The sequence below is a fragment of the Lepidochelys kempii genome, chromosome 7 (genome assembly GCF_965140285.1).
Source record: "Lepidochelys kempii isolate rLepKem1 chromosome 7, rLepKem1.hap1, whole genome shotgun sequence".
Classification (NCBI taxonomy): Eukaryota; Metazoa; Chordata; order Testudines; family Cheloniidae; genus Lepidochelys; species Lepidochelys kempii.
This window is the reverse complement of record NC_136386.1, coordinates 17214932-17232736: the sequence shown is the minus strand read 5'-3', so window position 1 is coordinate 17232736 and position 17805 is coordinate 17214932. Positions and strand designations below refer to the sequence as shown.

General features: G+C 37.7%; 1 protein-coding gene across 6 annotated transcripts in view; it reads right to left on the bottom strand.

The window, feature by feature from the left end:
• Nucleotides 1–17805, bottom strand: part of GRM7 (glutamate metabotropic receptor 7) — a 538026-nt gene that overhangs the window by 59977 nt on the left and 460244 nt on the right. For all 6 annotated transcript variants that reach the window (XM_078853573.1, XM_073351194.2, XM_078853574.1 and 3 more), the window contains one exon: nt 993–1239. In XM_078853573.1, the coding sequence (XP_078709699.1) occupies nt 993–1239 (247 nt within the window). The remainder of the gene's footprint in view (nt 1–992; nt 1240–17805) is intronic.

Sequence of the window (17805 nt, the reverse complement as noted above, 5' to 3'; positions counted from 1 at the left end):
CGGTGTTTGCTAGCCATTTCCACTTTGCTTTGGCAGTGGAGTTTCTACTTCAGGGCAGCTATTCAGGCCATCCTTTAACTGACAGAAAGCGGCAGGGGTTTCAGCAGCAAATGGATGAACTGAATCTGAGCAAAGCAAGGGCATTTCTTCACATTCTGATCTGGTTTACCCAAAATTGCAGATGTGTCTAAACCTTTACAGTATGCTGTGCAGCTATCTCCCTTCCTGAATTCCATGCAGGTTCAAATACAAATGCAAATAAAATGTGATGGCCTCAGTATGTGATTTTGTGCTACACTATACCATGACATCCACATTAAGGAAATTAAAGAAACTGGAAACATCCTTTCTGTCCAGATTCCTCCAAAATCAGTGGAAAGACTCAAATGAACTTCAGTGAGATATATCTTTCTTACAGGGAGATGGATCAAACCATTAGATGGGAATGCTCTCAGGGCGTTTAACAGAGGTTTCTTTGTGTGTGTACAAGTATTTGGTTATGCACGTTATAAGTAAATAACCACAGCCCAAGCACATAAACACAGAAAGGATTAAGACAACCCACTGCTCCTGAATACTATGGTTTGAGTCCTGCCTCCACAGTTCAGACTGGACATTATAGCTGCAGGAATTGGGATGGAACTTAGATCTCATTACATCGGGGCATGTATTATTGCACAGTGGTGGGGTCAATACTCTAAAAGGCTACTGTTCTTAGAGCAATGTTCCCAGAGGAGGAGAAGGAGGAGGAGGAGTTGCTCCCAGCTATCAAGCATAGTCTGAAGAGTTTTTCCTAGTAGGCAAGCATCAAAAGGTGGGAAGAAAAGAGCGAATGTCATAAAAAGGACATCCATGGAGATATTAAAAGAAATGTATTACATAAAAACTTTAATTGAGGAGATCAGATTATATGAAGGATCTAAAAATAGAATATTGGTCAACACATTCCCAGAACACACAAATAGCCAAGTAATAGGTTTAGAAATACTTACTGTTTGGGTCTACATTTTCACAAAGTTCTGTTTTTGCTTCCCCATTGGGCCTGTCACTTGCTTTGTGCGAAAGCCGTGATGACATGGTCGCTGCCGTCACTACGGCCTTGAAGCTGCGTTTCCGTTTCTGGACATTTAGTTCAGGATGGAAGATGATGATGTACACTTTCGGCATGTAAAGCATCCCCAGGGCCACTGAAGCACTTAAGTTCATGGATATTGTAAGTGTGGTAGTTTGTATGTAGAGCTAGGAGACATAACACATGAGACACTATTACAAATAAAATGATTGGGAAATATGTAGTAGCACTTAAAGAGGAGGTGTTAAGTATAATCATGCTTCTTGAGATGGGCTAAACGTCTAGGCAACAAAGCATCATGCTTTGTGAGATGCAACAGAAAGAGAAGAGTAACACTTAAGTAGGCTTTAGTAATTTATTAACATTCTGAAAAACCTTCTATTGAGTTTGCAAATAACAGCCACTAACATAGAATCTGATCCAGCAAATTACTGAGAGCTCTTCTCTACCAATGGGCATCAACTACCATGAAATCAGTAGCAGCTGAGGACGCTCAGGATCTTGCAAAAGCTCTTACTGCTCTGATTTTGGGCATACTCTGCAAGTATAGCTTTATTTATTTTATTTTATTTTATTTTACATTTTATTCAGCATGTGAAGGTCAGATTCTGGTTTCAGTTACACTAGTGTAAATCTAGAATTAACTCTCTTTTAACTGAAACCAGATTCCCCCATTAGGGAAGATGAACACTATAAATGTAACAGTTCAACTTGTTTAGAAATTTTATTAAAGCTGTCTTCTAAATTCTGGTAACTTTTCAACAACCGTATTTCAAATTTCTGCTGTTTATTCAAAATGAGTAATATAAGTACCCAAAGAATATAAAATGGATTTGCATACTGCTGACTTGCAGTTAAGCTTGTTAGCAAAAATGGTATGTGCAATACTCAGAGAATGCTAGTACTGTGAGATATGAATTAAAGAAATCCATAACACGTCCTTTGTTTAAAGATGTTACACACATACATAACTGGAAGTGCTGTAATTTTGTTTAAACTTATCTTTTCAATACATAAAGTGGAATAAGTATATAACTATGAAGGAGCACATAGCTTAAAACTAAAGTGCTTACTCAATTTCTATTCACTCCGCACTCAGACCAAACTCATCTTCAATGGACTTTTGCAAGAGAAAGGACTTCAAGACTGTGAAAATATATGATGGACCAAATACAAATATCTGTCTATATTTTATATGTTCAGATATGTATATTTATCTCTATTTCTATCTAGATATACACCATATATATTCTCTTACTCATATACAACTACATTGCCATTTAAAAGTATAACCTCTGCTCAGATTTCTTAATGTCTGATTCCCTTCTGAGTGACACTAGTGTAATGAGGAGAAGTTGCACTGATGTCAGTGACATTATACTGGTGTACTTGAAAGGAGAAGTGGGTCCCTTAATATCTCTTTTAAACTGGTAACAATATATAATAATTCATTAATAAAATAATGGAAAAAACATACAGAAAGAGCAGTTATCAGTGGTTTGTTGTGAAACTGAGAGGGCATCTCTAATAGGGTCCTGCAAGGGTCCATCTTTTCATTCATGGCTTGGATAATGGAGTGGAAAGTATGCTTGTAAAATTTGCAGATTACACCAAGCTAGGAGGGGTTGCAAACCCTTGGAGGACGGGATTATTAATTCAAGATGTCCTTGATAAATTAGAGAATTGGTCTGAAATCAATAAGGTGACATTCAATAAAGACAAATGCAAAGTATAACAGTTAGAAAGGAAAAATCAAATGCACAACTACAAAATGGGGAATAACAGGTTATAGAATAGTAATGCAATGGAGTAAAGGACTCCCTCTGAAATCAGGACAGTGTCATAAATGCAACATGATGACTTTACAACAGCCTCACAGTATGAGAAGCAGATAGGTTAGGTGGACACAATGCAAGTTTCAGCACAAAATGTTTTAGAGTCTAAGAAAATCATGAAAAGAGCAAAAGGAAATAAACATATATCAAACTGTAACTAAGAGATTTTTTTTTAAATCTTACCTAGTTGAAAGTATCTTTTTTTTCTTTTTTTAATATGGATCTTAGGTAAGAACAAAATTAATTAGATAAATAAAGAGTCTCCTGAATTTTTGAACCTGCAGTTTATAATATAAACGAAGGGCAAAATTCTCCTGTCAGGTCCACATGATGGATTCTGATCCTTCTGACTTCCCACGGGTGCCAAAAGGTGGGTAGGGAGAACACTGTATAGGGGTTGAGATCCATCATGCAGGTCAGAAAGCAGAAATCTCCCAGTTATTCAAGCATGTTCATACCAGTAGCTTATAATCATTGGCTTCTCTCCATGACGATGTGTCACAGTTTTTAAGAAAAGTCAATGTGGCTACACCAGAACTAAATTTGGCCCACTGACATAATACATCAGTATAACATCAAACTATTTTTTCTTTCTCTCTGACTAATTTCCTTAGCTATACTGTCCACCGGGCTTAGCCCTTTTTTGTAAGAGGTTATTGATGGTGATATATATATATATATATATATATATATATATATATATATATATACATATATCTCACCCTGGACATAAATCTATTTTCTGCTTCTCTAAGCCAGATTTCACTGACTGTGCAGCTAGTCCATGGCAATGAGTTTCCTGGATTAATAGTAAATTATACAGATCCTTTATAACCCATCAAAATAAGACATTCTGAGGACAGGAGACCATAGTGTTCGAAGGCAGCAGGCCAGGTTCTCAGCTGTTGCACACCAGTGCAGCTCAACTGACATCAGCGGAGCAACGCTGATTTATACCAGCTGAGGATTTGGTCTAAAGCTCTAAAGTATAAATCAACACTAGTGCAACTGCAAAAGCTGTCATCAGTCTGCATAACACGCAGCTTGCACTTGTTTTCATCAGAGCATAGAATGTCAGTAGCGTTTTTATTTGGGGGCACAAGGTCGTTCATTTCTATTCCCTACAGTTAACTGGTGATCTTGTAGTAATATTTAGTCAACAGTGCCTTTTACAGCATCTGGTTCTATAATTCCAGTGAGGTTCCCTAACTTACACATTGCACAATGATGGAAGGAGGAGCGGGCAAGAGAAGAACCTTTGAAGAATGAGAAACTGAGTGATGCACAATGAGTCTCATGACAAATGGGAACTGTAAGGGAAATTACTAGATACGTTTACACATGAAATGCAATTTACATGCAAAGATTTCATTCCTTGTTTCATGTATTTGATAACTCTTTGCAAATACTTCTGATGAATGCAAATCAGTATTTTGAAACACATAGATTGAGATGTAAATTACTCAGGAAACCTCTTACTTCATGAATGCCTTTTATGGGTGGCCAGTGTAAGGCTGAACAATGGGAGCAGAAGGCAGTTTCCAATCTTAGGGCTGTTATGTCATATAAGGTGCAGACCTGAGTAAGGGGTGGTGTGGAGCCACGCAACACATGTGGCTGCTCTGGCAGAGATTGTGCCTCAGGAGGTACAATTCCTCCTGAAACTTCCCAGTGCTCAGGGATGCAGCATTATCCTTTAGGATGGTAAATCATGCTTCCCTATTTGGGCCTCAATAGCTCTACTGGCTGGTACAGATTGAGGACTGGGAACATGGTCCTGCCCCCTTCGTGTTGCATGGAGTATTAGTAGGAGAAGTAATGCACAGGAATAGGTCTTGTGTATTTTTGCACACCGTGAAAGAGCCAGCAGTGAGCTGAACCTCGCTGGTTAACAACATTGGCCAATTGCGCACATGCATTGCGAGCATTTAATTGATTGTCTAGCAAGAAGCATGTGAGAGAATGAAACCCATTTTATTTGAAATCTGATGGACACTGTGACCTTCCTATATTTAGGGATAATGGGAAGGGATGATTCTTTCTTAGCCAATGAAGTGCAATATATTTCTGAAGAAGATAACAGTAACCTGTGCTAAAGTTTGTTTATTTTGGGCTCTGATCCTGCAATGAGGTCTTTATGGACAGACCCCTATTCCCACATGGAACTCACAGCAGAATTTATTTGGGCAGAAGGAAATTGTACCATTCTGTATGTGCCACAGAATAACTAGTTTTGTTGCTAAAAAAGGACTATTCACATGAATAAGATGTAGGAGGATAAGGCTCTAAAAACTTTACAAATTTTAACTTTGTACAGCTTAAAACATGTCGTGCTGGCATCAGAGATCAGACTTTGAAGGAGCACATTAGAGAAAATTAGGCCCTAAGGATATCATTCAGATGCAAAGGCACCCAGATTTTATCATTTATTTTACATAAAGGATTTTCATCTGAATTTTAGATTCCTATGTTTTCCACATTCGTGTTTTATTCATGCAAATGATGAAAATTGCCTTAAAAAGCTCAAGAGAAGATCAGATTGGTCTTGAATATACAGATCTATTAGCTAGCAATTTTTAAAGCACATATAGTATCAATGGCACTGTTTGGGTGAATAAGGATAACTAACATGAGTAAAGCACTGTGGGATCAGGCTCTTAATTCTTGTGTATCCAGTGACTACATATGCAATAACTGGGACATTACAGTCAAGAGCATTTCTCTTATAAAAGTCTGTATAGAGAGTTCATAAACTCTAAGTATGTGCTGGAAATTAAAAGTTGGTGAACATAATCTGAGTCCAGCAGCAAATTGCCTTTTTTTTTTTTGGCTGACATGATTTTTTTTAAAAAAAATCATCCACTGAATTGTTTCTCCTCATGATTATGGGAAATTAAGTTTAATACTTTGAAATATATTCTTTTGCATTTCCACTAACTCACAAATAGATTAAAAAAAGATTTTTCTCAGCCTGATTTATTTCACATTTATGTCAGTATTAGAATCAACCTTGGTCCATCCCATTGAGATGAATAGGTCAGTTCAAAGCTGTTTCAGACCAATTGTGTCAGGTTGGTTGAAGACAACACCCTACAGTTCCTTATCTAACCATAAAGTTGAGAAACGTATTTTTAATGAAAATTTAGATTCAGGAGCCACAAGTCCTGGACAGCGATTGTATTCTGGGGCTACAAAATGATGGAAAACAAGAGAACTTAAATATAAACGGTTTATAGTCTTTTCTCTTTTGTCTCGGTTGCTATTCCCACCACACAGAAATTATCTTGGCATTCTGCAGACCATAAAAAGGGATGGAAATACCATCTTACATATGTATATTTCTTGTATTTTGTTTTTTAAACCCACCCTACTAAAAAGTACAACTAACTTCTGGATCCAAAGATGTTTAATAATTTGTTCAGTGCCTGAACTAATGCAAAAGAGACACAATAATCTTCACAAAGAGCAACTCTGCTGCTATCCTGTCCAGTGCAGACAAAACCTTCCTTTAACATCTTATGAAAAAATGAAGAACCTCAAGCAACACAGCACCTCCTAAAATCATGCTGATTTAAGGCTGGATTAGATGGATCAAATTAGCACTGTTAATCAACAGCACTTCCTGCATCAAACTGAGGTTTCTCTGCCCATTTTCCACCTAAGCTCTGCTTGGCTGAGATCACAGCCTAGGTTGGTTATGGCTGTAGACCATAAGGAAATATAAAGTATGGAAAGCAGAGGAAGCCCTTCTTTTGGGAAGTATTTTCATATTTAACTCCAAAAATATCGTCAACTGCAAAAATAAACATGTATCTGCTTTCTTTGGACAGCTTGATTTATGGAGGTTCCAAGAAACAATAACTTTATCTAAAAAAAACATGCCTTCTGCAAGGCTTGTATTCTTTTATGGTCTGACACATGTAAAGAATTATATATGAAGCAATCCTGTCTTCTCCCTTCACAGATCTGGCTCAGTACTCCTCTTCTCATGCTCACTATGCCTTTCCAACAGCCTTTCCATATTTCCAGGTGCCTGCTGTTAATTCCCATGGACACATTCTCTCTCTTTCCTCACAGGGACTGGAACCTTTGAGCAGTAAATAATGCTTACCCTGAAGCTTAGTTATTCTCTAATTTTCAAAAACACTGCTCACTCCTGCGTACATATAACGTAATCATCCCTTAAGTATGGTGTGATAACATGCCAATGTTACTCTTTACACAGCAATCTTCCTGGGTTGGATAGTCTGGACCAAAGAACCTTCTTACCTGGGCGAACTAGGGTCAAAGTAGTGTTCAGAGGTCAGTGGAAGTTTCTGTGAGAATACTTTGAAATACTACCTAATAAGCCAGGCCGCAGCTCCCGCTCCGTTATTTTTAATCAGGTCCATTTTAAAAGATATAAAGCCAAAAATGGCAAATGACTGGAAAGGGTCATTTCTTGTTGACTAAAGGACAAACACACACACTTTTCTCATTGTTCTGACATGACTGTTCTCAAGACTTAGCTAAAAGGCAAGTTTGTGCACAGTGAGAATCTACCATGAACCAGCTTGCTGACCACGAACTTGTCATGTGGATACTGTTATTGAGAAGTAAAAGTCCCAGAGTCTGGCTTAGCATCCAGCCTCCCCTATAAAATATTTTTATACATACGTGTGTGTGTGTGTGTGTGTGTGTGTGTGTGTGTCTAGATTGCAATTTCTTCACATTAATACAATCGGACATCTGTGTTCTCCCAGAATACAGTACTAATTAATAAAAATTATAATAATGCAGAAAAATACCTGGTGTGCACACAAAAATCAGGAATATCGACAAGCAAGTCACGCAGTTAGCTACCTACATGACCTATCTGCATATGCAAAGACTCACATTGAGCATGGTACAACATTGCACACCAGGTGGCTTTGGAAGTCAGGCCTACATGTTTCACTTTACTATTCGATACTTGCAGGAAGTTAATTAAAAACTTCCTTCTTGGTGGGTATGTACAAAAATAGAAAATAAGCAAAAATGTCAGGTAAACATGAACAGTCAGGACCTGATCCAGAAAGGCACTCAGAAACCTGCTTAAGATTAACCAGGTGACTAGTCCCATTGACTTGTTTAAAAACTGAGCACATGATTCAGTGTTTTGCAGCATCTGGGCCTAAGTGAGGAATTATTGAGTTGAACCTTGGCACTGCAGTGCTTCCCCTCACATTAGGGAGACAGAACAACTCTGTGGGAAAACTACATAACTGAGGCTCCATGAAAATGTTTAGGGGAGAGGGTTGAGAGGAGAGGAAGAAATAGTGCCCAACTGGAAAGAGGCAGAGAGTACAGCTAGAAAGCAGTTCCTCTTTGTGGATAAAATTCACCACTATGCAGGGGGCAGGACAAGGGCCTCAGATCACTTAAATTCTATTTAAGCCTTTTTTTTTTGTGTCTACACCAGGGGTAGGCAACCTATGGCACACATGCCAAAGGCGGCATGCAAGATGATTTTCAGTGGCACTCACATTGATTGGGTCCTGGCCACCGGTCCGGTGGGCTCTGCATTTTAATTTAATTTTAAATGAAGTTTCTGAAACATTTTTAAAACCTTATTTACTTTACATACAACAATAGTTTAGTTATATATTATGGACTTATAGAAAGAGACCTTCTAAAAATATTCAAATGTATTACTGGCACGCAAAACCTTAAATTACAGTGAATAAATAAAGACTCAGTACACCACTTCTGAAAGGTTGCCAACCCCGGTCTACACTGAAGTCAGAGGAGTTACACTGGCTAAAATGTAGAATAATGGTGATGTGGTGAATAATCAGGCCCAGTATTTTACATAAAAAGTCTACTCTTCCCCATGTTTGCCTACATTTTGTTGACATTACCCATTGTTAACATTTGTAGTGGGACCGATTGATTGATTAGTAATGTGCTTTAGAAACAGCAATATGCTAATTCACCTGATATCCTAATTTGATACGAGAAATTTAAAGTGCTTTAAAGTGACATCCCAAAGTCCCTAATGATGTTCTTTTTTAGCCCTCCATGTAACCAACCTCTGCATGTTGCATTTCATAGGTGGCAACAGAAGAGGTAGGAGGTGTTGTGGCTAACCCCACTCACTGCAATAGAATTCTGTCACCTGAATCTGACATACTTCTGCTGTGCTGCCGAGGAAAGGACAAATATATCCCTTATCTTTTACACATCCCATCAATGCTTTCCCTTCACTAATACTTTAGGCTATTAGCAACTTCTGTACTGCAGTCCTTTGTTTAGTACCTGGCTCAACATCATATAAAATTTGTTAATGTCACACAAAATCATAAATAAACCTGCACATTATAAAACTATCTTATCAGCATACTATTATGTAAGCAAAAGCTAAAGTGGTACAAAATAGTTTTAAAAAATCCATACCATTTAACTTTGGGTGATTTTGCATGTGACACACTTCACTCTCCCCAAAATGTCTTTTAAATTACTCGTCCAAGCTTTCTGCTGATGTACATGGGCACAGCTCCATTGACTTCAATGCAACTGCATTGGGATTATTTCTGAACAGGGTATTTATAAAATTTATCAAACAACCTTTTTTTTCAGTTCATACCAAAGTGGCAAGACTTGACTTCTGAGCCTTTTTACTTTTGTATTGTGAATATTTCACAAGCACCTGTGATCAAACCTCAATCTCTATATCGAAACAAGCAAACACAAAAACTAATGTGATCATTAATGTTAGTGCAATATGATCATTTAGAATTATCAAGTTATATTTTCACTAGCGTATACATTTATTACTACAGAGATATGGAATACCAAGTTATGAGCATGGTGATATCAGAGATAAAAAGCTGATCCTGCTTACAACTACTTCTTGATGTGCTGTTCCAGTTTTTCCACCTGGAAACATGGTCGACTTAGCACACAGTACACCCCAGGGGACAGAATTGTCAGTTAAGACTGGAAAAGATCTGACATAAGGAAGTTTTTTTAAACCTTTCTATTCTTCATTGCATAGTTACACAGTAGTATAGGACCACATGGAGACCATGGGTCCATTCATATCTAGAACTGTCTAATAACTCGGTCATCTCTAGCCTATACACACACACACACACACACACACACTATTCTTAACCTTTTTCATGCTGACATTTGGTGCAGTTTTGTGTTTTAGTTGGGAACAGTAGAGGGAAGACAGACTAAAGTTTCAATGGCCTCTTACAAGGTTGATCTGTACTAGAGAGGGGATAAAGTGCAATCTTAGCCACCTGGAATGTGTATGCCCATGGTCCTCCCCTCTCTTTCCTCAGATTACTAACTCTGCTTCCCAGATGAACAGACAAATTATATCTGATCCCTGTGTAGGTGTCTATAGGAATGAAGTTAGAAAGGGCACCCTACATCCTAGCCTCTCCCAGCTCACCATGCTGACGCAGCCTTAGTTTCCCGCTATTCATTATTTAAAAAACGACTAGTGTAAGGATCTGGAAGGCAACCACAGCCACTAAACAAGTCATTGCAATGAAAAGCGGCCCTGCACTTCTCTTCATCCCATGATGGAGACAACAACTGCGGGCTAGGATCAGTCTTCTCTCCCACCAGGTGGCAATCTGGTGGCTTTGACAGCAAGCCGGTCCTCCTGGCCCTTAGGGTACCAGCACCATTCCTCTTCCACAACCTGCACAATCACAACAGTGGCAAATGCCCAGTGTTGTATAGCAATGAGTGGGTAAGTTTGTGAGGCTCAGGTTTCCATATTTTTCTGGTGGACATCAGAAACTGGTTGGTGACGTTCTTTTGGATACCTGGTGGGAGACGGTGAATAATCAGCTTACTCTTCATGTCTGATTGAGGGATGAAGGGAAGGCTAATAGGTGTCTTGGTCTATAGAACCAACATTTGAGCTAGGCATTGGGAAAGGTGGAGACCAGAGACAGGAAAAGGATTGAATTTGACCTGGTTTGCTAGAGTAAAGAACAGCTGTGACCATGAGTAAAGCCATCTGTATTGTTCATTCTGATCCTCCTGCAAATTTTGCAGTGCTTGAGACGCAGTGGAGAGTTTCTTTGGGACAGGCAAATGTTGAGGATGGTTTGAAAATATAACTGGATGTCAAAGCAGTGTAGGTATTTCTATGCAGATTATTACTATTATTATTAGAGTGTGAAGCTTTAAAAATGACAAAGGATGCCACCCCAGGGACATTTGATAAACAAATGGTAGTAGCTATGACGATTGCAGCTATTACTGTAGAAAAAAAAGAAGGCATACAAATGGTCTTTCTGAAATTTCACTGGCAATGTCATGGAATCATTCACACCATTTGATTATATAAATTCAATGCCCTGTAATTAAACAAAAGGTGATACTCTCTTCAGGGACAAGAAAATGATAGGAATTTACTGTTAACACATTTTCTTTTTAATAAAGTTGGTAATTTTGCGAGTTGGATGGAGGGAATACTGATTTGCTATTAAAAACAAGAAAGATCATGGAGGAATTGGATTAATATGTTCTGCCACTTGATAAAATGTAGCAAACTTAGTTGGATGTGAACTAACAGAGACATTTGAAAATGACTTCTGATGTATTTTCACATTTTCTTAGATGTTGTTGACCCCACAGAAGTCAATGACAAAACTCCAACTATGAGATTTCACCCCTTGTATTTTTTTCTGAGAGGTATTCCTGGATATGCATATATATTTTTTAAAATCTTCCCCCTTCCCTGAATTTGTATTGTACATTATTTTGATCCAATGAGTTCAGAACAAAGTGGTTTTCATTCTGATAAGAGCTGTGAGAAAAACTGGTTCTCTCTCTTTTTTTGGTTCACTATCCAATCTGAAAAAATATAAAAATTTAAAAAACCCAACACCTTGGTTTTGGGTTGAACAGAATGTTTTGGTTCGGGCTGAGATTTTTTTAAAAATAAAATAGATGGAAATATAAAAATGAAAAGTCATTGTGAATAAAAAACACATTTTGTTTCAAAAATGTCAAAAGGAAATGTTTTGATTTTTTTCTGATTTTCTTGAGGGGATATGACAAACCATTTGGCAACATGAATTCAAAAAATATTTCAGCTTGAATCTGCACTTTTCAGCAGGAAAAAAGTTTCCTCTGAAAAATTTTGCCCATCTCTAATTCTGAGTTTGAATTGATGTAAATCAAGAATAACTCCCTCCTATGCAGTCATGGAGTTGCAGTGTTTAAAACCAGTATGAGATCAGAAAATAGCCAACGGTATTGATGAATCACATGAGGAAGACACTTTGCAATCAATAGACCCCTGACATAGACTCCAACATCATCCATTAGTGTCTACAGCAAGCAATGTACTAAAAATAATATTTTATACATTCTATTGGGTAATGTACACATGCATGATACATTTATGACTAAAGTAGTTAATTATCTGTCAAATGGACCCCAGCAGGATTAAAAGGTGATGAAGGCAGACAGCTATTCTTTGCATGCTAAAACAAATTTTTCCTTCCTATGAATTGGTATGATTTTCAACCTGATGTGCCTATTTACCTACTTGAAACCATCCCATGAGTTATGTACATTGAACAACTAGTTTTCAAATTTTGTCAGACTTTGCAGCTACAATACCTTGCACGATTTTCTCAGTGCAATTAACTGGTCTATTAGGTTAGTCCACTGAACTAATAATTTACTACTAAATTATACCTCCTGTGAAGATACCCAATGAAAGGGGTTTGATAGGTCAGGAAGCTTTGTGAGTTTACCTAGAGGATATACCTTCAAAATTAACAGGGAAAGGGGCAGGGGAAGTTCATTGAAGAGGGTGGAGCCACAGTGTCCATATCCTGAGAGCGTCTGTTATATGGCAGGAAAGAAGACCCAATTCTCATGTAAGTCTGCCCCTTTCCCTTATCTTTCCCTCATGCAACTTGATTCCAGTGGGAAGGCTCTCCATGTTTACATAAAATCCCACTCAGAGGATGGAGGTGAATTACTGTTCTTCTTTACATAATAAATAAAAAATACTACTACTACTAATAATAATAATTAATAATAAAAATCTAGCTCTCACAAAAGGATATCTGCTCAGATATCTATTAGTCCACATAGAAAACGAGTGTTGCAGCAACATATTACATAAATAATTGTCTTATGCTGACATCTAAAAATAACAAGAGAAGATGGAATTGAAATAGAAGCAAACAGTCAATATAGCACTGATACCACAATTGAGATGAGAAGCTTGGACAGTAAATTGACAACAGAGGAAGCTCAGCTCAAAGCTTTTGAGCAAGAGTCAGGGGGAAGATTACTTTTACTTTAAAGGCTTGTTAAATTCCCTTCCTGGATTCATGAGAAAACACTTCTCTTGCTGATGTTGGCTTTAAACTAGAAAAAAGAAAATTATAGCTTGTAGGTCCATGAACTGCAAGATCATGTCATTTATCATGGTCAGTCTTAAGTACTATAAAGAAAATGAGTAATTCAGACAGCGTGTGTTGAAACAAGAAGCAGCAAATTTCCTTCCCCACTACTCTCCTTCCAAAAATATTTGTTAAAAACACTTATTATTTCTTGAAAATGTGAAATTGTTTCAATTTTTTTTTTTGCATAACCTGGTGCTAGAAGACTTACATTTCTAAGGATCTGAAGAAACTGAATTTTCATTACTGTGTGGTTTAGTATTTCTTCAACAAATTATTATGCTCCCGAAGCTTTGTACTGGGGGGAGGAGGGGGAATAAATACCACAGACCTGTGTGTATCTTTTCTTAAATAGTGATCGCTGTCTGCTCCTTGCTCTCCTGAAATGAATATGAAGTATTCCAAATACACTATACACATTATAAATTATTTCTGCTTATACAGCTTGACAAAAACAACTCAAAAACAACTGGTGCCTGAGTGCGTTTTCTTATGTATTTTACTGTGAGATGGATTTTTTTATTCTTGCTAAAATAATGAGGTAGGAGTTTAAAAAAGGTTCTGACTTGAATGACCATCTTTGAAGCGGAAAAGCAAAACACACCATTTATCTCTCTTGGAAACTAACCATGCCTCCCATGATATATATAAACATACCTTGGCTTCATCAATTAAGTTTCCATGCTTTTATCTCTTGACCAAAGGCAGAGATTTTGTTAGCCATAAACACAATACTTGAAACTAATGTTCAGTTCTATTGGGCATAGAAATGTAGAAACAATTCACTCTACAATTACTTCTTTGAACATTGCGTTTGGACCACAGATAACCATCTACCATTCTTCAATTTAATTACAATAGATTTTACTTAATTCCCTGTAATAGTATGAGTATTTAATAAATAGACTACGTAGCACAAAATTTGGGTTTATAACATATTCATACACAAGGTGGCCCACTGTTTTACAATAACGAGTTAGATATTTGGGACATCAATGACTATGGGATCCCATATAACAACTACCACATGCTTAGCAACACTTCATGGACTGGCCAGATTCTCAGATGGTGTAAATCATCAGGGTTTCATTAACTTCAGTGGAGCTACACCAATTTTTCACAGAGGATTGGGCCCATCAGATCTGACATCTACCCTTTAGAAAAAACACTGAACAGGTTTTTTAATTTCTACCTGAAAAAGCCACTGAAAATAATCAGAATGACCTTTGTTTTAATGCTGCATCTGGAAAAGGACACCTGTGACAGTGCAGCATCCCTTTGTCCCGTAAAAAAGCTTTAAAATCCTGTATTAAGGTATTCACTGACATAAGTATTCACTGATATAAGTGCGTACAAAGCAGTGGCTCTTTTTCTTCTTTTTATTTGTTAGAGATAAACTCACAGACTTTATGTCCAGAAGAGACTGTTATGATCATCTAGTCTGACCTCCTGCACGCTGTACAACCTCACCTACTCACTCCTGCAATAGGCCCATAACTTCTGGCTGAGTTACTGAAGACCTCAAATTTTGATTTAAAGACTTCAAGTGATGCAGAATACACCATTCCGTCTAGTTCAAACCAGCAAGTGACCCCATGCTGAAGAGGAAGGCAAAAACTTTTTGATAAGAGGTTATATAATCAATAGCTGTTGCAGCAAAATGAAAGTGAATAAAAGGATTATGATCTAAAAAGATTCATTGCTTGAAGCAACAGTAATTATTCAAAAAAGTTCTGGTGTCTGGATTTTCAGAGTTGCTAAGCACCTTGAGGTACCAGTCCTATTTAAGTCAAAGGGAGCTACTGGTGCTCAGCCTCTTAGAAAGTCATGCCATGGGAGTATTCGGAGGGTATTAACTCTCTGGGATGCAGACAATCAAAACTCCGATTTTAGGTGGTAACAAGGTACAGATCAATTCAATATAAATATCAGTTTTAAAATGAACTTCTAAACCTCTCAAGCTTATCTCAATTATGCCAACTTTTTCAGGCTATCCTGCCACTCCTGGCCAACTTGGTGAATCTTCTTTGTGACCTATCCCCAAAAACAACCTTGTTACTCTCTAAACATCCCTTCAATAGATCTCCAGTTTTTCCTCCCTTCTCCACCCTGCCTCTCAAGGAGAAGAAATAAATCTCACCAGACCTATAAATGGAAAAGAGAATAGCTTAACACTGCACTTGGGAGTGTGTCCCCTTCATACACACATGCAGAGCACTGAATCATCTTCATAGCTCTAGGCAAACTACAAATGCTAAAAGATTATACAGCAGAAATCAATGTTTGCTTTAAAACACATGGTTCCACTCTGCCAGGATGCCAGGTAACCAATATTACCAGGATCTTTGATATTGGATGTGACAGTTCTGGCCACAAATCGACTGACTGGGATGCTCTGAAAAGCAACTATAAGTCACATTAAAGTGGAGAAGAACATAACCAATATGGTGCTGGAGCTGTAAAATTCCAGTTGGCACAAATATTGCTTTTACTTTTGGGTGAGCTCTGACTCCCTCCTAAAAACGTGATAAAACATGACAGAGAACAAAACAGAGTTATCCTACCGCGGGAAGAAGAGTGTGAGTTTGATAATAATGGTAAACACCTAAATGTGTTTACAAGCATTCATGCCTCCTGTTTCAAGGTTCTGGCAGATACCAACTTTGCAGTGACAACATTATATTCCATAGTTATGCAGGTAATGGGTGTGATGAATTATGTTTCAATATGGTGCTAACAGCAGGAGGGCTTAGATACCAAAGGGAAAATTGGGGTCATATTGGGAAAGATTACCACCTGCAGAGGCCAAGCACAAAGGCAGACAGTACAACAGTAAACAGATCCACAAGGACTAATTTTTGATTTCCCCTGCCAGCATTGTAAGAACTGTTTCTTCTAGTGTCACAGTGCTGTAACCAACTTAAATTTTCATGTCTTACAAAACAGAGCACCTAGCACATGGCTGGTTTTCTAGCTTGTATTTCACAGTCCTAAGAAAGGCAAAGCAGAAAATGTAAAGCACAGATAAACTACAGTATACATTTTCTAAGGAGTTTTGGGCCTCTTTTGAGCTAAATATTTTATGCGTCTTTTTCCATTATAATAGGAGCTTCTTTGCAAAAGGGAGAGAAAGAAAAGTGCCTAAGTAAAAACTAATGAATATTTATGGATCCACAGTTTGTGTGATAAATCAAAACAGTTTATTAAATTTTACAGCATTTAACCTGATGATTTAAGTGTAGAGAAATAAACAATTTGGTCTCTCTCCACCCTTACCACATAGAAACTACAACAGCTAATCTGGGAGGAAATTAAATTATTCAGGTAATTGGACAGAGCAATGAAGCAGAAGCATGCAGCTACTGTCAAAGGACATCAAATGGCTAACAGAGAAAACTGCGGCAGAATCACAGAAAACTACCACCTTCCAAAGTCAAATTGCTGATACAGAGCATGCACCTATTAACTGTGCATCCATTAGGGAAAGGTGTAGTATGTGCTTGTATGTCAGCTTTATAGTCATTAAAAGGGATTCTGTAAACTACTTCAAACCATTTAAAAATACCCAGCTCAGAAATGAATAGTGAGGGTCTTGTCTTAAATCAGGAAGAGATTAAACTTGTTGTGAGCCTATGACTTCCATGAACAGACTGCATGCTGTGATATAACATGGATTTCATAATTTCATGGTCTCTTAGAAGCAGAAAGTTTGCACATAAGGATGTGCCAAGAAAATAATCTTGCAAGTCTAGTAATATTCTGAATGCATTTAAAAAGTCATTGAAACTCATAGAAACTACTGACAATTGGTTTATATAAAGATAAAAATGCTGTTATATAATATACTAGCCTTTTTTACTCTAAAAAAGAACATAAAGCAGTATATATGCCAATATTTTTCTTTCCCTATACTTTTTATTAATAGAGTGATTTATATGAAACTAGAGGGAGAGAGACCCTCATTGGAGTAAATTGCCATAGTCCCAGTTGAAGTTAATGGACTGAGGACAGATAAATCAGCTGAAGGTCTGACCCAGAATCGTTGATCCTTTGGATTTCTTCTGGTCTTGTGTTTTGCTCCTGACCTGAAGTCTGGGTGCAATATCATAATCATTCCCACTATAATTAACTGAGATACTAAACAAAGATAACTGGGTGAAGTGACAGGCAGTGAAAGCAGATGTCTATGCTCCTGTTATTTATCTTTTGAATTGTTTATTGTTTTAATATTTATGGGCTAGTAGAGGATTTGGGGACTATATTAAAAAAATATTGAGGCCCCTGTCTCTGAGCACCCCTGTTGGATCAGGCCCCACAAAAAAGAAGAGAATGAGGAGGTGCTGCTGCCCCCCCCCCCCCCAGTACCCAAAGCCCAGTGTTTAGAACATGTGAGTGGGAGATAAGAGCCTTGGGCCAGCAAATCCCCATTCCGTCTGACTCAGAGCACAACTTGAACCCAAATCTCCCACCTCCCCAGGCTGTG